General features: G+C 50.5%; 1 protein-coding gene across 25 annotated transcripts in view; it reads left to right on the forward strand.

Annotated features, from left to right (window-relative positions):
- WNK2 (WNK lysine deficient protein kinase 2) overlaps nucleotides 1–25,086 on the forward strand; it is a 141,778-nt gene that overhangs the window by 98,515 nt on the left and 18,177 nt on the right. For 8 of the 25 annotated variants that reach the window (XM_054520241.2, XM_054520242.2, XM_054520247.2 and 5 more), the window contains exons 20-24: nucleotides 10,600–11,432; nucleotides 11,790–11,859; nucleotides 14,109–14,197; nucleotides 14,292–14,980; nucleotides 20,566–20,780. In XM_054520241.2, the coding sequence (XP_054376216.2) occupies nucleotides 10,600–11,432; nucleotides 11,790–11,859; nucleotides 14,109–14,197; nucleotides 14,292–14,980; nucleotides 20,566–20,780 (1,896 nt within the window). Of the gene's footprint in view, nucleotides 1–10,599; nucleotides 11,433–11,789; nucleotides 11,860–14,108; nucleotides 14,198–14,291; nucleotides 14,981–20,565; nucleotides 20,781–21,782; nucleotides 21,975–22,765; nucleotides 22,865–25,086 lie in introns of all 25 variants that reach the window. The other 17 variants (XM_024252714.3, XM_054520248.2, XM_024252713.3 and 14 more) reach the window with 8 other exon arrangements.

A 25,086-nucleotide genomic window follows, 5' to 3' on the forward strand; every position in this document is an offset into this window, starting at 1 on the left:
ACATCTACAGAACTCTCCACCCCAAATCAACAGAATATACATTTTTTTCAGCACCACACCACACCTATTCCAAAATTGACCGCATACTTGGAAGTAAAGCTCTCCTCAGTAAATGTAAAAGAACAGAAATTACAACAAACTGTCTCTCAGATCACAGTGCAATCAAGCTAGAACTCAGGATTAAGAATCTCACTCAAAACCGCTCAACTACATGGAAACTGAACAACCTGCTCCTGAATGACTACTGGGTACATAACGAAATGAAGGCAGAAATAAAGATGTTCTTTGAAACCAACGAGAACCAAGACAGAACATACCAGAATCTCTGGGATGCATTCAAAGCAGTGTGTAGAGGGAAATTTATAGCACTAAATGCCCACAAGAGAAAGCAGGAAAGATCCAAAATTGACACCCTAACATCACAATTAAAAGAACTAGAAAAGCAAGAGCAAACACATTCAAAAGCTAGCAGAAGGCAAGAAATAACTAAAATCAGAGCAGAACTGAAGGAAATAGAGACACAAAAAACCCTTCAAAAAATTAATGAATCCAGGAGCTGGTTTTTTGAAAGGATCAACAAAATTGATAGACCACTAGCAAGATTAATAAAGAAAAAAAGAGAGAAGAATCAAATAGATGCAATAAAAAATGATAAAGGGGATATCACCACCGATCCCACAGAAATACAAACTACCATCAGAGAATACTACAAACACCTCTACGCAAATAAACTAGAAAATCTAGAAGAAATGGATAAATTCCTCGACACATACACTCTCCCAAGACTAAACCAGGAAGAAGTTGAATCTCTGAATAGACCAATAACAGGAGCTGAAATTGTGGCAATAATCAATAGCTTACCAACCAAAAAGAGTCCAGGACCAGATGGATTCACAGCCGAATTCTACCAGAGGTACAAGGAGGAACTGATACCATTCCTTCTGAAACTATTCCAATCAATAGAAAAAGAGGGAATCCTCCCTATCTCATTTTATGAGGCCAGCATCATCCTGATACCAAAGCCGAGCAGAGACACAACCAAAAAAGAGAATTTTAGACCAATATCCTTGATGAACATTGATGCAAAAATCCTCAATAAAATACTGGCAAACCGAAGCCAGCAGCACATCAAAAAGCTTATCCACCATGATCAAGTGGGCTTCATCCCTGGGATGCAAGGCTGGTTCAATATACGCAAATCAATAAATGTAATCCAGCATATAAACAGAACCAAAGACAAAAACCACATGATTATCTCAATAGGTGCAGAAAAGGCCTTTGACAAAATTCAACAACCCTTCATGCTAAAAACTCTCAATAAATTAGGTATTGATGGGACGTATCTCAAAATAATAAGAGCTATCTATGACAAACCCACAGCCAATATCATACTGAATGGGCAAAAACTGGAAGCATTCCCTTTGAAAACTGGCACAATACAGGGATGCCCTCTCTCACTACTCCTATTCAACATAGTGTTGGAAGTTCTGGCCAGGGCAATCAGGCAAGAGAAAGAAATAAAGGGTATTCAATTAGGAAAAGAGGAAGTCAAATTGTCCCTGTTTGCAGACTACATGATTGTATATCTAGAAAACCCCATCATCTCAGCCCAAAATCTCCTTAAGCTGATAAGCAACTTCAGCAAAGTCTCATGATACAAAATCAATGTACAAAAATCACAAGCATTCTTATACACCAACAACAGACAAACAGAGAGCCAAATCATGAGTGAACTCCCATTCACAATTGCTTCAAAGAGAATAAAATACCTAGGGATCCAACTTACAAGGGACGTGAAGGACCTCTTCAAGGAGAACTATAAACCACTGCTCAAGGAAATAAAAGAGGATACAAACAAATGGAAGAACATTCCATGCTCCTGGGTAGGAAGAATCAATATCGTGAAAATGGCCATACTGCCCAAGGTGATTTATAGATTCAATGCCATCCCCATCAAGCTACCAATGACTTTCTTCACAGAATTGGAAAAAACTACTTTAATGTTCATACGGAACCAAAAAAGAGCCCGCATCGCCAAGTCAATCCTAAGCCAAAAGAACAAAGCTGGAGGCATCACACTACCTGACTTCAAACTATACTACAAGGCTACAGTAACCAAAACAGCATGGTACTGGTACCAAAACAGAGATATAGATCAATGGAACAGAACAGAGCCCTCAGAAGTAACGCTGCATATCTACAACTATCTGATCTTTGACAAACCTGAGAAAAACAAGCAATGGGGAAAGGATTCCCTATTTAATCAATGGTGCTGGGAAAACTGGCTAGCCATATGTAGAAAGCTGAAACTGGATCCCTTCCTTACACCTTATACAAAAATTAATTCAAGATGGATTAAAGACTTAAACGTTAGACCTAAAACCATAAAAACCCTAGAAGAAAACCTAGGCATTACCATTCAGGACATAGGCATGGGCAAGGACTTCATGTCTAAAACACCAAAAGCAATGGCAACAAAAGCCAAAATTGACAAATGGGATCTAATTAAACTAAAGAGCTTCTGCACAGCAAAAGAAACTACCATCGGAGTGAACAGGCAACCTACAAAATGGGAGAAAATTTTCACAACCTACTCATCTGACAAAGGGCTAATATCCAGAATCTACAATGAACTCCAACACATTTACAAGAAAAAAACAACCCCATCAAAAAGTGGGCAAAGGACATGAACAGACACTTCTCAAAAGAAGACATTTGTGCAGCCAAAAAACACATGAAAAAATGCTCACCATCACTGGCCATCAGAGAAATGCAAATCAAAACCACAATGAGATACCATCTCACACCAGTTAGAATGGCAATCATTAAAAAGTCAGGAAACAACAGGTGCTGGAGAGGATGTGGAGAAATAGGAACACTTTTACACTGTTGATGGGACTGGAAACTAGTTCAACCCTTGTGGAAGTCAGTGTGGCGATTCCTCAGGGATCTAGAACTAGAAATTCCATTTGACCCAGCCATCCCATTACTGGGTATATACCCAAAGGACTATAAATCATGCTGCTATAAAGACACATGCACATGTATGTTTATTGTGGCATTATTCACAATAGCAAAGACTTGGAACCAACCCAAATGTCCAACAATGATAGACTGGATTAAGAAAATGTGGCACATATACACCATGGAATACTATGCAGCCATAAAAAATGATGAGTTCATGTCCTTTGTAGGGACATGGATGAAATTGGAAATCATCATTCTCAGTAAACTATCGCAAGAACAAAAAACCAAACACTGCATATTCTCACTCATAGGTGGGAATTGAACAATGAGAACACATGGACACAGGAAGGGGAACATCACACTCTGGGGACTGTTGTGGGGTGGGGGGAGTGGGGAGGGATAGCATTGGGAGATATACCTAATGCTAGATGATGAGTTAGTGGGTGCAGCGGACCAGCATGGCACATGTATACATATGTAACTAACCTGCACATTGCACACATGTACCCTAAAACCTAAAGTATAATAATAATAAATTAATTAATTAAAAAAAGGAGGGGGCGGGCCACCTAACCCATTAGGAAGGATGATCTGCGTAGTTTCCAAGAGAAAGGGGCTTTCAGCTGGGTCTAAATAAAAATAGAGGTTAGACACAGACCTCACAGATGTACAGAAAGAAAGTCTTATTTAATAAATAGTTTAAAACGCCTAAAAAAACAACAAAAAAAAAACACAAAGGACATGGAAAATTGGAAACAGAACTAACTCAGAGAACTAACAATACCAGATTTCAATAATTATTAGGAAACTACAGCAATCAAGACAATGTGGTATTGATGCAAAGACAAACAAATAGATCAACAAAATGAAATAGTCTGGAAATCAACCCACACAACCTACAGATGTTTGGTTTTTGATAAACATTTAAATGACTTTCAGGAAAGAGAGGACAATCTTTTCAGCTTTGTAACAGTTGATCATCCTTATACACACACCCAAAAAAGGATGTTTATTCATACTGCATACTATATACAAAAATCCGCTCAAAATAGAATGTAGACCTAAATGTAACACTGAAAACTATGAAACTTATGGTAGAAAACCTAGGAGAAAATTTGTGTAACCTTGGGTCAGCAGAGATTTCTAAGATACAACATCAAAGCATGATCTGTAAAACAAAAAGTTAGTAAACGAATTCGTCAAAGTTTAAACTGTCTACTCCTTGACAGACACAAAATGAATGAAAACATAGGCTAGAGACTAGGAGAAGATATTTTCCAAGCACATATGTGATAAAGGTCTTGTATCCAGATATCAGGAACTCTCAAAAGACAGTAGTAAGAAAATAAACGATCTGTTGAAAAGGTTGGTACAGATGCTTCACCAAAGATATGTGGATGCCAAAGGGGTGTATGAAAAGATGGTTATTCAGTAGGGAAATGCAAATTAATACCACAATGAGACACCACCGTACACTATTAAAATAACTGAACTTTAACAGATCATGTGTTGGCGAGGCCATGGAGGAGCTGGAACTCTTATGCACTGTATGAAATGGTACAGCCACTTTGGAAAACAGTTTGGTAATTTCTTTAAAAAGTAAATGTGCAGATACCATGTGATCCAGCCATTTTACTTCTGTGTACTTAACCAAAATCAGTTAAAACAGATGCCTATACACTGCAAAGGAATGTTCATAGCAGCGTTACTGATAATAGCCAAGACCTGGAAACGGCTCAGGTGTCTATCCTTCACATTTCTTGAGTTGAAATGTGCAGCTGATGAATGCTTTTGTGTTAATTTCATCTTCATTGAAGATAACTAGAAAATATCCACATTTGATCGTTAAGCAGTGCATTTATAAGTATCTCATTAGGCAAAGAAGAAATTACAATGGAAACTAATAAAACATTCTGAATGATATGAACATCATGCTAATGAAAACATTACATATCAAAATTTGTGAGATGCAGTTAACAGCATATTGAGCAGAAACTTTGTGGCCTTTAAATGCATATATTGGACAGGAGAAAAGTCTGATAGTAATAAAAGTATGTAGTGCAAAAAGTTAGCATAAGAGAAAATGGAACCCAAATAAAGGAGAAAGTAAAATAGATAAGAACATAAATTAATGAAATAGTAAACAAATATACAATAGAGTACCAACAGAGCTTAACAATGGTTCTTTGAAATGGCTCATAGCATTAGTAAGCCCCCTGTGATGAGACTGACTAAAGGAGAGAGAGAGAAGACATAAGTAATCAATATTCGGGATGAAAAGGGGGGGACACTGCTACAGTCCTACAAACATTAAGACAAATATAAGAATTTGAAAATTTCTTTGGATTATGTCTTAGGGAACTACAACTTACCAAACTTAATGAAGAAGAAATAGAAAATCTGAAAGGCGCTATAAACATTAAAAAGTCAAATCAGTCATTAGAAGCCTTCTCATGTCTACCCTTCATAGTGACAAGATTGCTGGAACAGCTCAGTGTGTATAGTCTTTCAGGTAGAAAACAGAGGCCCTTTTTGAAAGGTTTCATACATCTGGCCCTGACTCCCATTATGCAGAACAAGGACACATTCTCTAAAGCAGTTGTGGCTGGTGGCTGGAATGCACACTGACTTGTGCCCAAATTGCAGGCATAGCCCTGGAGTAAAGTAGGGGACAGTTGTTCCCAAGAGGAAATTTGGAGTGCCGCTACCCAACAAGGAAGTAAATGGATGCTGCATAGTTAAAAAACCAAGAAGTGTTCACGATAATGAGAAAGATGGACTCACTCAAATGTTAGGGAAAGAAAAATCATAGTTGAAGAAAAGGCAGTGAGAAAGAAATCAGGCACATATGTTGGACCCCTTGGCCTCCATCTCAGTGAGTGTCAACACACAGAGGTGTGTATAAGAGGGAAAAAACCTTCCTATAAGGAAAAGTTTCAGCTTGATGGCTTTACCACAGATACTTAAGTGAGAAATAATTCTGATCTAACCCAACTCGTCCAGAGAACAAAGAAGCTTGTTTTATCAGACTAGCGTAACTTTGACACAAAAATCTGACTGAGAACATTATAAAATAGGAAGATAACAGGTCAATCTCTTCCTCTCCCATCAACACTTGCAAAAATACTAAACAAAATAGTAGCAAATTAAATCTAGTGGTACATGAAAAGAGTATGTATGACAAGTTACTAAGTTGCAGTGATTTCAGAATGCAAGGTTGGTTTAACTTAATTTGAATAAATAATTTATTCACTATATCCCAATAGATGGGAAATTCTATTTTTACAAAAAACAAACAAAACAAAACCAGCAAATATTCTTAATGGTGAAATGTGGAATGCTTTCTCTTTGAGATGGGGAACAAGATAAGGATGTCTATTCTCACCACTTCTATTAAGTATCCTGTGTCCTAGATATTGCAGGGGAGCGGGGGGTGGGCAGGAAAGGAAGGGAAGGGGGAGAGGTAAAAAGGGAGAAAGAAAAAGGGAAAGCAATGGGATTGAATAAGCTCAAGCCCTGCCTCATGCTGGTAAATCTGGATTTCTGGGGGTAGGACCCAACCTGCAGCCCAATTTAAGAGCCAATGCCCTGACCACTTTTTGTAAATATGTATAAGGAAGTGTCGTGGTGGTGTCACAAACACTTTATTTTTCATTTGAAGAAAATGCTATTGATTTCTAAACAAGGTCTTCCAAAGAAAACGTTTGCTTATTTGAGTTGATACCAACTTGAGGTTGGTGTTTTTCTATTATCTACTCCAATATCAACCACTCTGTAAATGGAAATAAATACATAATGCATGTCACATAGTAGACACGCAGAGCTGAATGATTGTTCTGATCAATATAATTCTATATAATGTTACATAAAAGGTAATATTCCTTTTAGCATTACTATTTTTTGTTAAGAATTTGGACGAAGCAAGATAACTTCTTTGACTCAGAAGCTCTACCTATAAAATTACTGGGCTAAACAGCAGTTATTTCCAAGGAATACATTTGCTAAAACTCTTTCTATTTTGAAGTAGAAATAATTGTGGCCTTTTGGTAACACTATAATTTTATCATTTTGCCTCAATATCTAATGGTATTAAAACAATTACTGTTTTAAAAAGTGATAAGGATTGGAAAGGAAGAAATAAAACTACCACTGTTTGCTGATAACATGATTATATACATAGAGATTTAAATTTACAGATAATTTTGAATTAATAAGTTAGCAAAGTAGCTACAGACTGCAGTTATCTTTCTGTATACCAACAACAATCAGAAAATAAGGAATATTGAAAAATTCAATTTATATTAACACAAAAATGCCAAACACCAGTGTATGAATCTAACGAAAAGTATGTAACATCCGTATACCAAAAACTATACAACATTGAGAGAAATTTTAAAAAGAAATGAGTAGGAAGATATGTACCATATTCATGAACTGGAAGATTCAGTATTATAAACACTTCTTCCCAAATAGATCTGTAGATTCAGATTCTAACAATTTCTAAATGAGCATCAACACACTGATTATATACTCTTTACAGAAATGCGAAAACCAGTAAAAACCAAGACAGCTTCTAGGGGAAGGATACCATTCTCCTGGATGTTGTGACTCATATAAACCTGGAGTCACAGAGACAATCTGGTCCTAGAACAAGGGTAGAGAAATTGAGCAATGGAGTCAAGACAGCTCAGAAGCAGGCCCACATCTTTGGACACGTGGTTGACAAGAAAGGTCCGATTGTCAAACAGTGGAGACAGGATGGTTTTCTCAACAGAAGGAGTTGGGATAGTAGGCTGTCCACACAGGGATATGATCCTCATACTACACACAAAACTCAGTAACAAGTGGCTCGTGAATCTCAATGTAAAAGGGAAAACAGTAAAGTTCCTAGAAGTAATAAGAGGCAGTATCATTATGGCCCCCACGTAGAACACATATGTTAAAGTTCAACAAGATATGCAAATGGAAAGACTGGCTAAATATTGGTTAAATTTGACTATATTAAAATCAAAAACTATTGTTTATCAAAAGACACCACTAATCGAGCACATAGGCAAGTCACAGAGCGAGAGATTCTGTAGTACAGATAGGCCCCAGACAGTTCTCTACCCAGCATCATGAAGAACCACAAATTAAAAAGAAAAGAATGACAGCTCTGTAGAAAAGCAGGCAAGAGACTTGAACAGGTGTGTCCTAAAAGAAGCTACCCAGATGGCCAGTGAACACAGGAGAAGGTACTCAATTGAATTAAGTATTATCAGGGAAATGCAAATCAAAAGCACACTGAGCTATCACCTCACACCTGTTAAAATCACTGCTCTCAAAAACAAAGGACGGCAAGTATTGGCCAGGATGTGGAGAGAGGGGACTTTTGTGCAGTGTGGTGTGAGTGTAAATTACTACAACCATTATGGAAAACAATGTGGACCTTCCTCAAAAAATTAAAATAGAACTACCATATGATCCAGCAATCCCACTGCTGGGTATATATTCAAGATAATTGAAAACAAGGTTTGGAAGAAACACCTGCTGTCCTGTGTTCATTGCAGCATTATTCACAATAGCCAAGATATGGAAACAACCTAAGTGTCTTCACAGATGAATGGATAAAGAAAACGTGATATGTTTGCACAGTGGAGTACTATTAACCACAAAAACAAGGAAACTACCATTTGCGACGACATGGATTAACCTACAGGACATTATGCTATATGAAATAAGCCAGGCACAGAAAGACTACATGATTCATTCCTCTCATGTGCGGTATCTAAAACAGTCAAAGTCAAAAACAGTCAAAGCAGAGAGCAGAATGGAAGTTGCCAGTGGCTGGAGGGAGAGGGAAACTGAGTTACGATTGAGGGCATAAAGTTTCAGTTATATAAGCTGAGTAAGCTCTAGAGCTTTGCCACACAACATAGTGCCTATAGTTAACAACAGAGTATCATGCTTTTACAAATGTGTTAAGACAGCAGATCTCTTCTTAAATGTTTTTTCCATAATTAAAAACAATAAAGAACCACAATGAGACACCATCACACAGCCCTAGGGGTGCTCAGAGGCTGCCGATGGTGGGGGCATTGGCTCCCGCTTGGGGAAGCAGCTTGGCACCCTTACATAAAGCTAAAGGGGATCAGTGACCAGCAGCTCTCCACTGGTGTGTGCCTGGCGGGACACGGTCCTGCACACACTGTGCCTCAGTGTTAGTCGTGGTCCCACCCAGCCATAGCCCAGCGAGTACCAACACAGAATGGATGCGTGCATCGTGGTGCAGTTGTGCAAACAACAAGGACACATCTCACAAACATGGTGAGAGAGGCCAGGCACCACAGAATAGAGTACCATTCCCTTGATAGAACGTGCAGCACGACCATGGTGTTTAGATAGACAAATGGTAAGGCCGGAAAGAAGAGCAGTGGAGGAAATGCTTGTCAAATTAGTTTACCTTTGTTGGTCCCCGGGCAGGGGATGGGGACCAAGGGATTCTGGGGGCACGAGGGAGGGCATCAGGGTCCTATTAATCTCCCCATTCTCACCTTTTATTTTTTGAACAGTTTTCTTTTTTTGTGTTCATTTTCTTTGTGTTTTTTAAAAAGACAAAGTGGGCTGGACGTAGGGGGCTCACTCACGTGTCATCCTAACACTTTGGGAGGCTGAGACCAGCGGATTGCTTGAGCCCAGGAGTTCAAGACCAGCCTGGGCAACATGGTGAAACCCAGTCTCATATGAGAAATACAAGAATTATCCAGCTGTGGTCCAAGCTACAAGGGAGGCTGAGGTGGGAGGATTGCTTGAGCCCGGGAAGCAGAGGTTGCAGTGAGGCGAGATTGCGCCACTGCACTCCAGCCTGGGGTGACAGAGCCAGACCGTCTCCAAAAAAAAAAAAAAAAAAAAAAAAAAGGTTGGGTTGCATTTTCAAGTAAGGAAAACTGGGCTCCAAGGTCAAGTAAGTTTGAGAAACACTGTCTTGCCACCTCTCAGATGCCTGCAGTCCCTGTGAGCCTGGTGGAGGCTCCATGAACTCCTGCACAGGGCGCTGTGAGACTTGGTTATACTGCTGGGGTTCTGGATTCCTCCCACAAGATCACTGACCAGGCCTGGCTGCGCTTCTGACCATACCAAAGACTGGGGGTCTGAAGGCTCCAGGCTCCTGCTCACTCCTGGTCATGGAAGTGTGTACAGTTCACTACTTAAACTCTTTAATTTTTAAATTTCATTGAATAACTTTTGTCCAGTGCAAGATAGACAAGAGCCGTATCTTTCTGGAGCTGTCTGTGCGGGTGAGGGTGTGGACAGACAGATGACAGACAGGCAACAGCCACAGCTGATGGTCACATGCTACAGAAGACACAGAAGGAAGGGTGGTGCTGGTTCAGCCACAAGCGACACTATGGGAACAGGGACCTGGAGTTGCGAAGCTGGTGGCTCAGAGACCTGTGGGAGGGGTTACAGGAAGCAGCAGCCAAGGCTGGGCTGAGCTGCAGGCAGGTAGGAGCCTGGCGTGTCAGGAAACAGAGAAGACCAGCACGCTGGGGCCATGGCCAGGCCGTGTAAGGCATCTTTTTAGCCAAGGAAGAAACGGGTAGATAGGACTGGAGTACCCTGGTACAAAGGCATTTTCCCCATTTCTTCTAGATCCAGCGCCCTATAAAGACCAGCTGTCCTCGAAGGAACAACCCGGCTTTCTAGCCGGTCAGCAGCTCCTGAGCCAGGCGGGCCCCAGCAACCCTCCTGGGGGGCCCCCAGCCCCTTTGGCCCCCTCCTCCCCTCCTGTGACTGCTCTGCCCCAAGATGGAGCAGCTCCAGCCACCAGCACCATGCCAGAGCCAGCGTCAGGAACTGCCATCCAGGCAGGGGGTCCAGGGACACCTCAGGGGCTGACCAGTGAGCTCGAGACATCTCAGCCACTAGCGGAGACTCACGAGGCCCCGCTTGCTGTGCAGCCCCTCGTGGTGGGCCTAGCACCTTGCACTCCAGCTCCAGAGGCTGCCTCAACCAGGGACGCCAGTGCCCCAAGGGAGCCCCTGCCAGCTCCTGCGCCTGAGCCCAGCCCCCACAGCGGGGCCCCACAGCCCGCCTTGGGTCAGCCTGCTCCTCTGCTTCCTGCTGCAGTGGGGGCCATCAGCCTGGCCACCTCCCAGCTCCCAAGCCCACCCCTGGGGCCCACCGTCCCCCCACAGCCACCCTCGGCCCTGGAGTCGGATGGGGAAGGGCCACCCCCCAGGGTGGGCTTTGTGGACAGCACCATCAAGAGCCTGGACGAGAAGCTGCGGACTCTCCTCTACCAGGAGCACGTGCCTACCTCCTCAGCCTCAGCTGGGACCCCTGTGGAGGTGGGCGACAGAGACTTCACCCTAGAGCCCCTGAGAGGGGACCAGCCCCGCTCAGAGGTCTGCGGGGGGGACCTGGCCCTGCCCCCAGCTCCTAAGGAGGCGGTCTCAGGGCGTGCCCAGCTGCCCCAGCCCTTGGTGAGTAGCTGCCTTGTCCCAGAGACACCGCCCTGGGTCAGGGGCCGGAGCCTGGGCACAGGCCCGGGGGTGGGCAGGCATCTTGGCTATGCAGAGCCGCCCTCAGTCAGGGCCCGTCCCTCTCTTGGTGACCCACCCACGTGTGTCTGACTCACCCATGCATGTTTTGCAACAAGTGGCCCCTGTTTGGGGTCATGCTTGTGCAGCGTCAGGTGACTCAGCCCCACCCATGCACACAGAGGGGCTGGGGCAGCCCAGGGGCAGCTTGAGACGAGGGGAGTGGATTTGCAGATACAGCTGTTGAGATGCTGACACGCGAGTCTCACGGCTCTTCTCTTTTTGTGTTTCTTTCTCCAGGTGGAGAAGTCAGAACTGGCCCCCACTCGAGGGGCCGTGATGGAGCAGGGCACGTCTTCGTCAATGACAGGTAACAGCTTCCTGCGGAACCCTGCGTTCACAAGGTGTTGCCTGGCTTCCTTGCCCCAGAACCTTCTGCATCCGCACCCTCGTCTTTCATCTGTTAAGGCATAAAAGCATTTCTTAAAGATCCTTTTATCTGTAAGGGATCCTTTAGCATCTAGGGTAGGGCCCAGACACAGCAGGAGCCTGTCATGATTTAATTCAAGCTTGTCCAACCTCTGGCCCATGAGCTGCATGTGGCCCAGGACGGCTTTGAATGGGCCCAACACAAACTGGTAAGCTTCTTATGACCTTTTTTTTTTTTTTTTTTTTCAATTTTTTAAAGCTCATCAGTTATTTTTAGTGTATCTCATGTGTGACCCAAGACAATTCTTCGTCTTCCAGTGTGGTTAGGGAAGCCAAAAGACTGGATGCCCCTGACTTAATTAAAACCTACTGAGTTCTAGAAGGAACCACATGCTAACACTCTAGAGAGATGAAGTCCTCTGGGGAAATGGATAAAGCCCCACTTGGTGGGTGCTGGGATGTTGCAGGGACACGTCACAGCTCCTGGACTCTCCAGTGGCTGAGGGTCTGCACACGTTCCGGTGGACCCACCCCAGCCCTTGCTTTTCTTCAGCAAGGTTACAAGATGCCCACAAAAACCCAGGCTTACTTCAGCTATAGCAGAGCAGTGCGGTGGGGGGCGCTGTGACCACTGGGAGCGCCAGGTGCCAGGGCAATCCCTGAAGACCTGCTGTGGGGCTTTCCCTTGTGGCTCCTGGCTGCCACTGCGTCTCTGTGGAAACGGCTTTGCTTTGCTTCTCATTTCATTATCTGCATGCCTCAGTGTCCCTTCTAAGGGAGCCAGACTGATCTTGTGAGGTCTGAGGTTCCTTCTCAGCCCAGGATTTCTTGGGGGATGGGCACACTGTGAATCAGGATTCCCCTGAGCCTCCTAACGGAAACCTCAGCGCACATCAGCCACAGGCGGGACCCCGTAGTCCCAGGCCACATTTATTTCTAGATGCCAGACTTTAAGAGGGGTCGGGGCAGCTGGCTCTGGGGTCAGAAGCTGTGCACGCAGGGAACTGGTGATGTTTAGCCTGAGGAAGATGAGGGACGGGGCAGAAGCAAGAGCGTCTTCGCAAAAGGGTGGAAATGAGAGGTTGTGTTGGAGTGCCAGCCCTGACCACGCTGGGCTGCCTGTGGCGCTCCATGGACTCTTGACCTCGTGCTGTGAGATGTGTCCTTCCCATGGGCCCCTTTGGCAGATGAGCAAACTGAGCTTCAGTAACTTGAAAATGATATAACTTGTACTCCAAGTCCATACTCTTTCCAGAGTGTAGAACTCATGGGGGAAGCTCCAAGGAGACAGATTCTAGTTTGGCAAAAGTGACCTTTCCTGGAGGTTGGAACCGTTTAGAAGTAGAGAGAGTGCGATGGACAGTGAGCCTCCTAGCCCTGGAGGTGGGCACGGGGATGTGAGGAGGGGAGTCAGGTGTTGCCCACGGCTTGGGGACGCGCGACAGGGACTGGATTGGGGCTCCTTAGGAATCTGATTTGGGTGTTGTTCCCTTGTGAGTTTCCACATGGGGTGCGCAAAGGAGACACGTGTACATGTGCGGGCGGCCCCAACCTCCCCAGAGGCTCCATCCGCCGCTGCCACCTTCCCCATGGCACATAGGTCTGGCTCATGCCCTGGCCTGCCCACGAGTTTCTTTTGTCACATGAGGGTCTCAGCTCGGGCGAGGCCCCCATGTGAACTTGCTTGGCTTTTCTGGTTGCCTCTTTACGGCAACCCTGGGAAAAGCTGGTCAGAAAGAGCTCCCTAGATGGAGAGCACCGGAATAGCTGCAGGTGCAGTGGGTGACAATTTTTGAGACACTGTGGGAGCAGGTCTGGAACCTGGCCCCATTGATCTGCGCTATGGGACCCTCTCACATCAGATGGTGGGATGAGACAGGGTGCTGGCCTTCAGGTGCACAGAGAAGGCCCGGCTGCACGAGGGTGCCCGGGGCTGATGCCTCTTCTCTTGCCCGGGTTTATTGGGCATCTGTCATAGAATGCCGTGGGGCCAAGACATCATGGAGTATTTTTAGTTTCCAAAACTGCTGTGAGCACACACAGCTGGCTCCTCCCAGTACCCACTCCCATTGTCCTGCCTGTCTGGAGGCACTCCCATGGGATCACTTTGGGCTGCTTCGGGTCAGCTGTGAGCCAACTCCGCCTCTTCCTCCTCCTTCAGCCCCAGTAACGTTTCCGATGTTTCCGTAGCAGAGTCGTCTCCCAGGAGTATGCTGGGCTATGACAGAGATGGAGGGCAGGTGGCCTCAGACTCCCATGTGGTCCCCAGCATCCCCCAGGTAAGGGCGACTTGACGACCCCCTGGCTGGTTGGCAGGGTTTGCTCTGTGCTGATGTTCACATGAAACCTTTTCATCTCCGCTTGTTTCCCAAGGATGTACCTGCTTTTGTGAGACCTGCATGCGTGGAGCCCACAGACAGGGATGGTGGAGTCGCTGGAGAAAGCTCAGCAGAGCCCCCACCGAGTGGCATGGGCATTTCCACAGTGGGGGGCCAGGCCAACCACCCCCAGACACTCGGCGCTCGAGCTTCGGAGTCTTCTTGGAAACGTCCAGAGCAGCAGGATGTCAGCTCACCAGCCAAGACTGTGGGACGTTTCTCGGTGGTCAGCACTCAGGACGAGTGGACCCTGGCATCCCCCCACAGCCTGAGATACTCCGCCCCACCCGACGTCTACCTGGACGAGGCCCCCTCCAGCCCCGATGTGAAGCTGGCAGTGCGGCGGGCGCAGACGGCCTCCTCCATTGAGGTTGGCGCGGGCGAGCCTGTGTCCAGCGACTCCGGGGACGAGGGCCCTCAAGCGAGACCCCCGGTGCAGAAGCAGGCGTCCCTGCCCGGGAGTGGCAGTGTGGCTGGCGACTTTGTGAAGAAGGCCACTGCCTTCCTGCAGAGGCCTTCTCGGGCCTGCTCGCTGGGCCCCGAGACACCCAGCAGGGCGGGCATGAAGGTCCCCACAATCAGCGTGACCTCCTTCCATTCCCAGTCGTCCTACATCAGCAGCGACAATGACTCGGAGCTCGAGGATGCTGACATAAAGAAGGAGCTGCAGAGTCTGCGGGAGAAGTAGGTCCTGCGGGCAGGAAGTGCCGCCCCTGCCCCCGGGCCATGGCACCACTTCCCAGTTGTGAGGGAACCCTGGTGCCGGGGCTGAAGTCCTGGCCAAGCAGCGCCCACTTGGAGCTGCCAAGCAGGGACAGGGGAGTGATGAAGGCTTTTTGTTTTTGTTTTTGAGACAGTCTCGCTCTGTCACCCAGGCTGGAGTGCAGTGGTGCAATCTTTGCTCGCTGCAACCTCCACCTCCTGGGTTCAAGCAATTCTCCTCCCTCAGCCTCCCGAGTAGCTGGGACTACAGGTGCCTGCCACCATGCCCGGTTGATTTTTCTATTTTTAGTAGAGACGGGGTTTCACCATGTTGGCCAGGCTGGTCTCAAACTCCTGACCTGAAGTGATCCACCTGCCTTGGCCTCCCAAAGTTCTGGGATTTTGGGTGTGAGCCACCAGGCCCAGCCTCCCTGTGGTTTTGAGTAGACAATCTCCCACTCAGAGTCCTCTGGGCTGGGCTGGCCCCCACCCTGCTGTCTGCCTGGCTTCTGGCTTCTCTGGGTGCCATGCCTCCTCCTGCTGCCTTTGGGGGTATGTCTTAGGGGATCACTGAGGCATGTGTCTTCCTCACCCTGTCTGCCTCTCATCTGTCTCCTTCCCTCTTTCTTCCTTTCTCCTCTCTCTCTCTCTCTCCCCTTTCATGCCTTCTCTCCCTGTCTCGCTTCCCACCACTCTCTGTTTCTGCCACGCTCTCTCTTCCTAGCTGTCCCTCCTTTCTTTGTCTCTGTCTCTGTCTCTCTCTCTTTCCCCCCTCCCTCTTTCTCTTCCTCTCTCTTTCTCCATGTCTCTTTCCCTCATCCAGCAAATATTTATTCTGTCCTGCTGCGGCTGGGGGGTTACTGAGATGTCCTTTGGGATGGGAGGGCTGACACCAAATTCACCAGTGCCTGAAGGCACGTTTGTAAGTTGCGTCCTGTTGGAAATCACAGGCTTATGTGGGAAGAGCCGTGCACATCTCCTTTCTCTCCTGCGAGCCCTCTCTGCACAGTGTATGCACAGAGGCTAAGAGAGTGTCTGCCCAGGCTGGCGGGGTGGTCAGTGCCGTACATTGAGGATATAGTGAGTGTCTATGTTTTTGTGGAAAACTGAGGAGGGAACTGGAGCTGCTGGGAGAGGCAGGAAGGCAGGGATGGGTGGAATCACTGCTGGTCTTAGAGGCATCCAGGAAGGTGGCCCCAATTGGCCACATGGCCCAACAGATCCTTGGTGGAGGCCAGAGAGTGGATGGAGCCCAAGGTGGGTATGACCTAGAACCTTTTGGAATAGAGGGCAGCAGATCCTGGGCACATTTGCTCAGCAGGAATGTCATCCTGGGGAGCCAGTGATCAGGGTCAGCAGGCACAAAGGGGAGCTGAAATGTTGCCAAGCCACACCCCAGCTGTGGCTGCTACGAAGAGAGGCTTGTAGGGGGCAGGAAGGTGTGGATGTGAGAACACTGGGGAGAGGAGCTGCTTATAGGCTCTGAGAGCCTGTATCCTGGGTGACAGGGGCCAGGAGCCAGAGCCAGAGGGTAGAGATAATGGGGTGGGGACTAGAAATGGCAGAAGTGGTTGGGAGCCAGGGGCAGGTGGGGTCTAGGGAATGGGCAGGGAGAGGACCAGAAGCACCTCAAAGGAGAGAGTTCTGGGAGCCTAAGAACAGGAAGTGGATGCTGGGAGGGCCGTGGAGTCCAGAGGGAAGTGGAGACCATTTAGGAGAGGGCGGGGAAGATTTTCAGCCTCGACTGGGAATTGAGGTGACTCGACATCTGATAGGCAGTAGCCAGCAGCTCCCCAACCTTGCTTTCATTTGAACCCTTTGAATACCGAGGTGCCTGTGCCTCATTGCAGCATTTCTGCCATGAGCGTTGGGGTTTCCTAGGGCTCCAGGAGCCCTGTGCTGCGCCCAGCCTGTGCTTTCAGATGTCCCAGGCTGCGAGGCTCTGTGGTGAGCAGCCCAGGGGCAGCTTGGAGTGGTCCAGGGCACCCCCTGTGTGGGAGCCACATTGCAGTCTGGGACCGCGGGAGCTGGACCACGTGGGTGCGACCTCAGAGCAGAGTTCCAACCTGGATAAGCTCTAGCCTGGATAAGACGCTCCCCTGCCCACGCAGCCACTCCCCAACCCTGGGGCAGTCAGCACTCTCTTGAAATAGTACTCCCTTCCAGAAGATCATCTGATGCTGTGTCTCTCTGGTGTTTGTAGGGAGAAAGCCATTCAGAGTTTTATTTTTATTTATTTATTTTGTTTAGTAGTTAGAGGATGTCATTTAAAAAAAAAAAAGCCTATGTGGCAAGTGTTGAAATTCAGGAGTAAAATCAGAACTTGCTTCCTCATTTCCGACCTTGAAAACTACCTAACTACCTGTTTTCTTTGCCATCAAAGGAAGAGGAGGGGCACTTGGGATGAAGGCAAGGGGTTACAGGCCTCCAGTCAGGGCCCCTGGGGTGGCCTTGGGCCTTGCAGAAGCTCAGAGCACTGTGATGCAGCAGGGAGGCCCAGCTCCTCCCCTCCCCTCCCCATCCTTTCCTCTCCATCCTCCCGTCACCATCCTCCCCTCACCTTCCTCCCCCACCTTCCTCCCCTCTCCATCCTCCCTTCATCTTCCTCGTCTCTCCATCTTCCCCTCACTTTCCTCCCCTCTCCATCCTCAACTCACTTTCCTCCTCTCTCCATCCTCCCCTCACCTTCCTCCCCTCTCCATCCTCAACTCACTTTCCTCCTCTCTCCAACCTCCCCTCACTTTCCTCCCCTCTCCACCCTTAACTCACTTTCCTCCTCTCTCCATCCTCCCTTCACCTTCCTCCCCTCTCCATTCTCCCCTCACCTTCCTCCCCCTCCTTCCTACCCTCACCTTCCTCCCCTTTCCATCCTCCCCCCACCTTCCTCCCCTCTCCATCATCCCCTCCATCCTCCCCTCACCTTCCTCCCCTCTCCATCTTCCCCTCTCCTTCCCCCCCTCACCACCCTCCCCTCACCACCCTCCCCTCACCACCCTCCCCTTTCCATCCTCCCCTCACCTTCCTCCCCTCTCCATCATCCCCTCCATCCTCCCCTCACCTTCCTCCCCTCTCCATCTTCCCCTCTCCTTCCTCCCCTCACCATCCTCTCCTCACCTTCCTCCCCTCTTCATTCTTCCGTCACCTTCCTCCTCTCCGTATCCTCCCCTCGCATTTCTCCCCTCACCACCCTCCCTTCACTTTCCTCCCCTCACCTTCCTCCCCTCACCTTCCTGCCCTCTCCATCTTCCCCTCTCCTTCCTCCCCTCACCTTCCTCCCCTCACCTTCCTCCCCTCTCCATCCTCAACTCACTTTCCTCCTCTCTCCAACCTCCCCTCACTTTCCTCCCCTCTCCACCCTCAACTCACTTTCCTCCTCTCTCCATCCTCCCCTCACCTTCCTCCCCCTCCGTCCTCCCCTCCGTCCTCCCCTCACCTTCCTCCCCTCACCTTCTTCCCCTCTCCATCTTCCCCTCTCCTTCCCCCCCCACCACCCTCCCCTCACCTTCCTCCCCTTTCCATCCTCCCCTCACCTTCCTCCCCTCTCCATCTTCCCCTCTCCTTCCTCCCCTCGCCATCCTCCCCTCACCTTCCTCCCCTCTTCATTCTTCCGTCACCTTCCTCCTCTCCGTATCCTCCCCTCGCATTTCTCCCCTCACCACCCTCCCCTCACTTTCCTCCCCTCACCTTCCTCCCCTCACCTTCCTGCCCTTTCCATCTTCCCCTCTCCTTCCTCACCTCACCACCCTCCCCTAACCATCCTCCCCTCACCATCCTCCCCTCACCTTCCTCCCCCTCCATCCTCCCCTCACCTTCCTCCCCTCTTCATTCTCCCCTCACCTTCCTCCCCTCCATCCTCCCCTCACCACCCTCCCCTCACCAGCCTCCCCTCACCTTCCTCCCCCTCCATCCTCCCCTCACCTTCCTCCCCCTCCATCCTCCCCTCACCTTCCTCCCCTCTCCATCCTCCCCTCACCTTCCTCCCCTCTCTATCCTCTGCTCACCTTCCTCCCCCTCCATCCTCCCCTCTCCATCCTACTCTCAACTTCCTCCCCTCATCTTCCTTCCCCTCCATCCTCCCTTATCCATCTTCCCCTCACCTTCCTCCCCCTCCATCCTCCCCTCTCCATCCTCCCCTCACCTTCCTCCCCCTCCATCCTCCCCTCACCTTCCTCCTCCTTCATCCTCCCTTCTCTCTTCTCCCCCTTCTCTCTCCTCCCCCTCCTTCCCCTCCATCCTCCCCTCCCCCTCCTTCCCCTCCATCCTCCCCTCCCCCTCCTTCCCCTCCATCCTCCCCTCACCTTCCTCCCCTTGGCCTCCTCCCCTCACCTTTCTCCCCTCTCCATACTCCCCTCTCCATCTCCCCTTACCTTCTTCCCCCTTCATCCTCCTTTCTCCATCATTCCCTCTCCATCCTCCCCTCACGTTCCTTCCCTTCCATCCTCTCCTCACCTTTCTCCCCTCGCCATCCTCCCCTCATCTTCCTCCACTCTCCATTCTCCTCTCACCTTCCTCCCTCTCCATCCCCCCCTCACTTTCCTCCTCCTCCTCCATCCTCCCTTCTCCATCCTCCCCTCACCTTCCTCCCCCTCTATCCTTCCCTCACCTTCCTCCCCTCTGCATCCTCCCCTCCACATCCTCCCTTTGGCCTACTCCCCTCCCCATTCTACCTCCCTCAACCTTCTTCCCCTCTGTTTCCTCCCCTCTGCATCCCCTCGGCCTCCTCCCCTTGGCTTCCTCCCCTCTGCATCCTCCCCTCCCCATCCACCCCTCGGCATCCTCCTTTCACCTTCCTCCCCTCCGCATCTTCCCCTCCACATCCTCTTCTCAGCATCCTCCCCTCGGCATCCTCCCCTCTGCATCATCCGCTCCCCATCCTCCCCTTCCCATCCGCCCCTCCATATTCTCCCCTCTGCATCCACCCCTCCGCATCCTCCCCTCTGCATCCTCCCCTCGGCATCCTCCTCTTGTCTCGGCAGTTCTAGACTCTGCCCTTGCCCATGGCCAATGACCCATCTGCATTTCACCTGCAGGGTGATGTGGGACCTGTCACAGTAGGCTCACATATGGTGTGGCGTGGCCCCTGGAAGTCAGTGAGCGTCTCGCTGACTTCTTCATGCCGTGTTGCATTGGTCTGAGCTGACTTTCACTCTCTGTTTCCCCTGTGGAGGAAATAACACACATTTGCCTGATAAATGGAGGCAGTCTCCAGTGCCTGGCACCTGCTAATTTCCCCTCACCTGTGTTCATGTTTGGGACTTTCATTGCAAGTATCAATGTAAGCGTTCTGAGTCTGGGTATTTGGAAGTTTGAGGCTTCTTAGCCTGGCCCGTGCTGTTGGGCACATCGATGCCAGAGGCCCACCACCTTGGCACCTCCCTGTTTAGATATGAACAAACAGTGTCTTTTTACAGCCCCTGTGTGCCGCTTTGAGTGGCCCAGGCCAAGGCACAGGCAGGGTGCCCACCCTTCACCCCATGTTCTCCCACGCCGCCTCCCTCCTGGAGGGGCTGGCGGTGTTGGAAACACCAAGGAAGCCCATCGGCGCTCCCTCCTGTCCCCTCCTGCAGGCACCTGAAGGAGATCTCGGAGCTGCAGAGCCAGCAGAAGCAGGAGATCGAAGCTCTGTACCGCCGCCTGGGCAAGCCACTGCCCCCCAACGTGGGCTTCTTCCACACGGCACCCCCCACTGGCCGCCGGAGAAAAACCAGCAAGAGCAAGCTGAAGGCGGGCAAGCTGCTGAACCCCCTGGTGCGGCAGCTCAAGGTCGTGGCCTCCAGCACAGGTCGGCCTCTGGGTGCAGGGCTGGGATGGGAGTGGGCCTGGGGACCCCTGAGTGAGCCTGGGAGGTAGGCTCCGTGCAGGTGTGACACCCTCGGACCTGGAAGACCACTCGGGATTGTCTCCTTACTGAATCTCCTTTCCCTGGAGCAGGGGAGTCATTGCAGCATGAAGGCAGCCCTGGTCCTCTGTCCTCATGCAGAGAGGCGAGGCCTGTTAGTGGGCAGGGGCTGCTCAGTGCTGGGCCTGAGACCCTAGGCTGCGGGCTGTGCCAGGGAAGCTCAGGCTGCCCTCCCTCACCTGCTCCTCTGCAGGGCACTGCGTGGACGGATGGTGGCTGCTTCCTTTGACCCATTTCTTGGGTGTGTGCCAGCCGAGCAGCTGTCATTAGGGGCTGGGGGAGGACAGGAGGACGGTGATGATCTCCCAGTCTTGTTAAAGGTGACACCTAGTCATTGAGTGGCACTAGCCTGGCCCCAGGCAGCCACCAGCCCACGTCCCTGCATGTCAGGGCTTCCTGAGGCCTCCTGAGCAGCACTGTAGCCTGCTTGCTGGTCGAGAGCCCTGGCACTCTGGGCTGGAGCCCCTGTGAGCCCAAGTCCCCAAGCATGCCAGGCAAGCCACCGTAAGCTCACTATAAGCCCACAACCTTCAGGGCACACAGCCATGAATTATACCCATTACACGAATTCAGAGACAGTTCCCAGAGCTAAGGGAAGACTGAGATGAGAAGTACACAGGCCACTGTGTGCCTGGGTGTGTCTTCTGTCACTATATTTGCTCAACACAAGTCCAGCATGGCAGTAGGGTCTGGTAGAGATTGGGCACTTTCTTTGCTCTTCCCCATCACTCCTCTGTGGGAGATGTGGCCATGTGCCTGTGGTCTGCAGGAGACATGAGCTTCCCCAAGGTCACCCAGCAATGAGCAGGCAGAACAGACTCAATCCACACGGCCCTGACCCGGCGGCGCCTCATCGTGCCTGTCGCCTCTTCTCCCCCCGCCCAGGTCACTTGGCTGACTCCAGCAGAGGCCCTCCCGCTAAGGACCCTGCCCAAGCCAGTGTGGGGCTCACTGCAGACAGCACGGGCCTGAGCGGGAAGGCAGTGCAGACCCAGCAGCCCTGCTCCGTCCGGGCCTCCCTGTCTTCGGACATCTGCTCCGGCTTAGCCAGTGATGGAGGCGGAGCGCGTGGCCAAGGTGATTTCCAGCTTGCCTGTCTCCGAGCATGTGCTAGCCACGTAGGGCCTCAGTGGTGTCCCCAGGAGCACGCCCATATTGTGTAGAGGGGTTGCAAGCTGTGGCAAAGGCTGTTGAGAGGCTTCTTTTAAAAAAGATTAAAAAAAAAAAAGACATAGTCTTTGGATGAAAGGAATGGAATTGTCCCAACCACCACCAAGTCTTGCTTGTAAGCAGCTCAGGGGGAGGTGATGCTTTGCTAGAGTGGACCTTGGGGAAGTGGCTAGGACTGGGGAGGGCAGGGGACCTGGCATCCGGCTGTGTGCTCCGGCGCCAGTTCCCAGGCACTGGCTGCCCCACCCCCACCCCCACAGCGGAGCCAGATGGTGCTAAACACCGGGTCCTTCCAAAGTCCAGAGGGACGGCTGGGGGGACGAGGGCACAGCTTTCGAGCTGGGAGTTTGGCCTTGAGGAGGAAATTCTCTCGTCAACGCTGCGTGGACAGCAGCAGCTGCTCAATAAGGTGCTCTCCTGTCCTCACCATCTCTGTCCAGAGAAATCATGGTGACCATGAAGCCGCCCCGCCCCGCCCCCCCCACCCTGCCCGCCCCTCTCCGGGCTGCTTCTCTTCTGCTCTCCCGCTGCCTCCTTCCCATTACATGGTCAGTGGCTTTGGTGCTCCGGGCTGGGCTAGATGGAGCCGTGGATGTTAAGTGACGAGGCTGGTGTGGCTGTTGGTGTGGAGGAGGAATCGCAGCAACCTGTACTTGATGAGTGTCTCTTTGTTTTCTTCCCTTTATATTCATTTGCAGGCTGGACGGTTTACCACCCAACGTCTGAGAGAGTGACCTATAAGTCTAGTAGCAAACCTCGTGCTCGATTCCTCAGTGGACCCGTATCTGTGTCCATCTGTCTGTATTTGTTCTTTTGTATTTTATCACCTCCTGGCCCTTGGTTTTCTCCCCGCACCCCCTCCCTGTCTTCATTACCTTTCATACATTTCATAGGATGCCTCCCCCACCCCATCGAAGTCACCTATTTAATATCAAAGTGGAACCCCATGAGCCGGTCCCCTGGAGCGGCGGCCGCCTGCGCCTACCCCCCAGCCCCACACAGCGCGTGTGCATGCTCATGGCTGGTGCCTGGGCACGGAAAGCATGTGCAGCGGCTGGCCTGCCTTCCGCCCCGGGCACCTCTGCCCAGAAGGACTGGAGCCCTTTGCATTCTTTTCGTCACCTCATTTATTTAATTTTTTTTATGTTGGACGTAGTTTTTTTTCTGTTGCAATTGTGGCAAATATACATGTCCGCTGTCCCCAGTTCCAGCGACAACAAAAAGACAACCCCAACCTCCTCCAGATGCACAGTGTGTGTCACGCGTGTCTGGACTGTGAAGACATGCACATAGCGAGCCTATACGGTTCTAAAGGTCACTGGAGGGCGTGGTTTCTGTACCAGGGCCAGATCCCAGCACCCAGTACCCTGCACACCCATCGCCCTGCGCCCTGCATGTGGAAATGCTGAGAGAACGTGCTCCAGTTCGGGCCTCCCCAGCCCCTTCCCACTGGAAGGGCAGGTCTGGTCCCCTCTGTCATTGCTCCTCACCCACTGCTGTCTCCAACCCCAAATAGGAGAGTGACGGCCACCTGGGCAGCAATACTTTGGAGCATGCATCCTGCCTGGCCAGCTCCTCCTCCTCCAGCCAGTGGGAGCACTTTAGTTGCTGTATTTTCCTGTGACCTCCTGTGACCGCAGGGATGAAGTCAATGACGCAGTTCCTCCAGTTGCTACTAAGCCAAAACCCAGTCCCAGCCTTGCTCAGATCCCCTGGAACACAGTTAGTGCCCAGGAACTCCATCTCCAGGGAAGGCTCTGCCTGCTTGGGGCCATCCCAAAGCACGCAGTTTGTTTTTAACCCTCAGGACGATCGGCCAGTGAACCAAAAGCTGTGAGATTTTTAGGCTTTTGTCTTTTTAACAGGAAAATTAAGCTTTTTAACAATTGGATTGGATATGCTGGTTTGGGGCACGTGACTTTTTGCTTGTACAATAAAGATACATTGTGCTTGTTGGGAGCCAGAGGCCATGCCCGTGGGAGGCGTCCACTGCCATCCACCCACCCCATCAGAGGTCCACGTGGGTCATCATTCTCCGGGCAGGCAAGTCGAGGACAAAAGGGCCATGTAGAAATGCCAGGGCCTTCCCAGGGCTTCCCGTTCGCCTGTTTAACAGGCTGCCCTGTTTCAGCCACCATGTCATCTGGGCTGTTGGTCTGGGGATCTGGGTGGCCTGGTGTTTGGTGAGTTGCTGAGTTGAATCTGGGGAGGGGTGGGCACCTTCCCCCCACCACCCCTGCGTCTCTGGGTCCTCTTATGGCAGCCAGCTGTGGTTCCTTCTCCGCAGCCGGTTCCCGGCCCTGCTGGCCTTGTGCCACACTTGCTGCTCCTCTTCCGGCTCCTGCATGTGTGGCTCGATCTGGGGCTGTCACTGGGGGCGAGGGCACCTGGGAGACTCAGTGCAGGGCGTTGGTGTCAGGTATGGCGCCTACCCAGGCCCCATTTCCACTCCCGTGCTGTGTTTTGTGGTATTGCTTGTTTTCACGGCTTAGCCCCCATCAGGCAAGTCTTGGTCTTAGTCTTTTTGGGCCATAATATCTCCCCCAGTCCCCCCACACTCTGAAGTTGCTGGCCAGGGAGAGCCCAGGTGGGCCTCTGCCCTGGGCACCTCTCAAGCCCTGTCTGGATCAGCTCCAGGCCTCTGAAGTCTCTGCCACTCTACTGGGATGTGGCTGGGACTGGCCCCTCCTATCTCTGTGCCCCAGGGCTGTGGAGGCTGGACTTCTTGTTGAGCCATCCACCAGCACATCTGCTGCTCATGAGTAAACCCCCAGGGCAGCCCAAAAGAGAAGGGAGAGCTGTGGGGTCTGTGAGGAGACCAAGCACCTCCAGGGGAAAGACTGCAGGGGTGGGGGCAGCCCTGTGAGCGCTGAGAGGCTGAGGACTTGGGCGGAAGCCGTGGGATTGCGCCGGGCTTGGAGGCCGGGAGGGAGGGATGCAGGCAGGGGTAGTGTGAGCAGATGGGCTTGGAAGATGCTGAGGTCAGTGCATGGAAGACGCCGAGGGGTCGGGGGTCGTG

Source organism: Pongo abelii, chromosome 13, assembly GCF_028885655.2.
Source record: "Pongo abelii isolate AG06213 chromosome 13, NHGRI_mPonAbe1-v2.0_pri, whole genome shotgun sequence".
NCBI lineage: Eukaryota > Metazoa > Chordata > Mammalia > Primates > Hominidae > Pongo > Pongo abelii.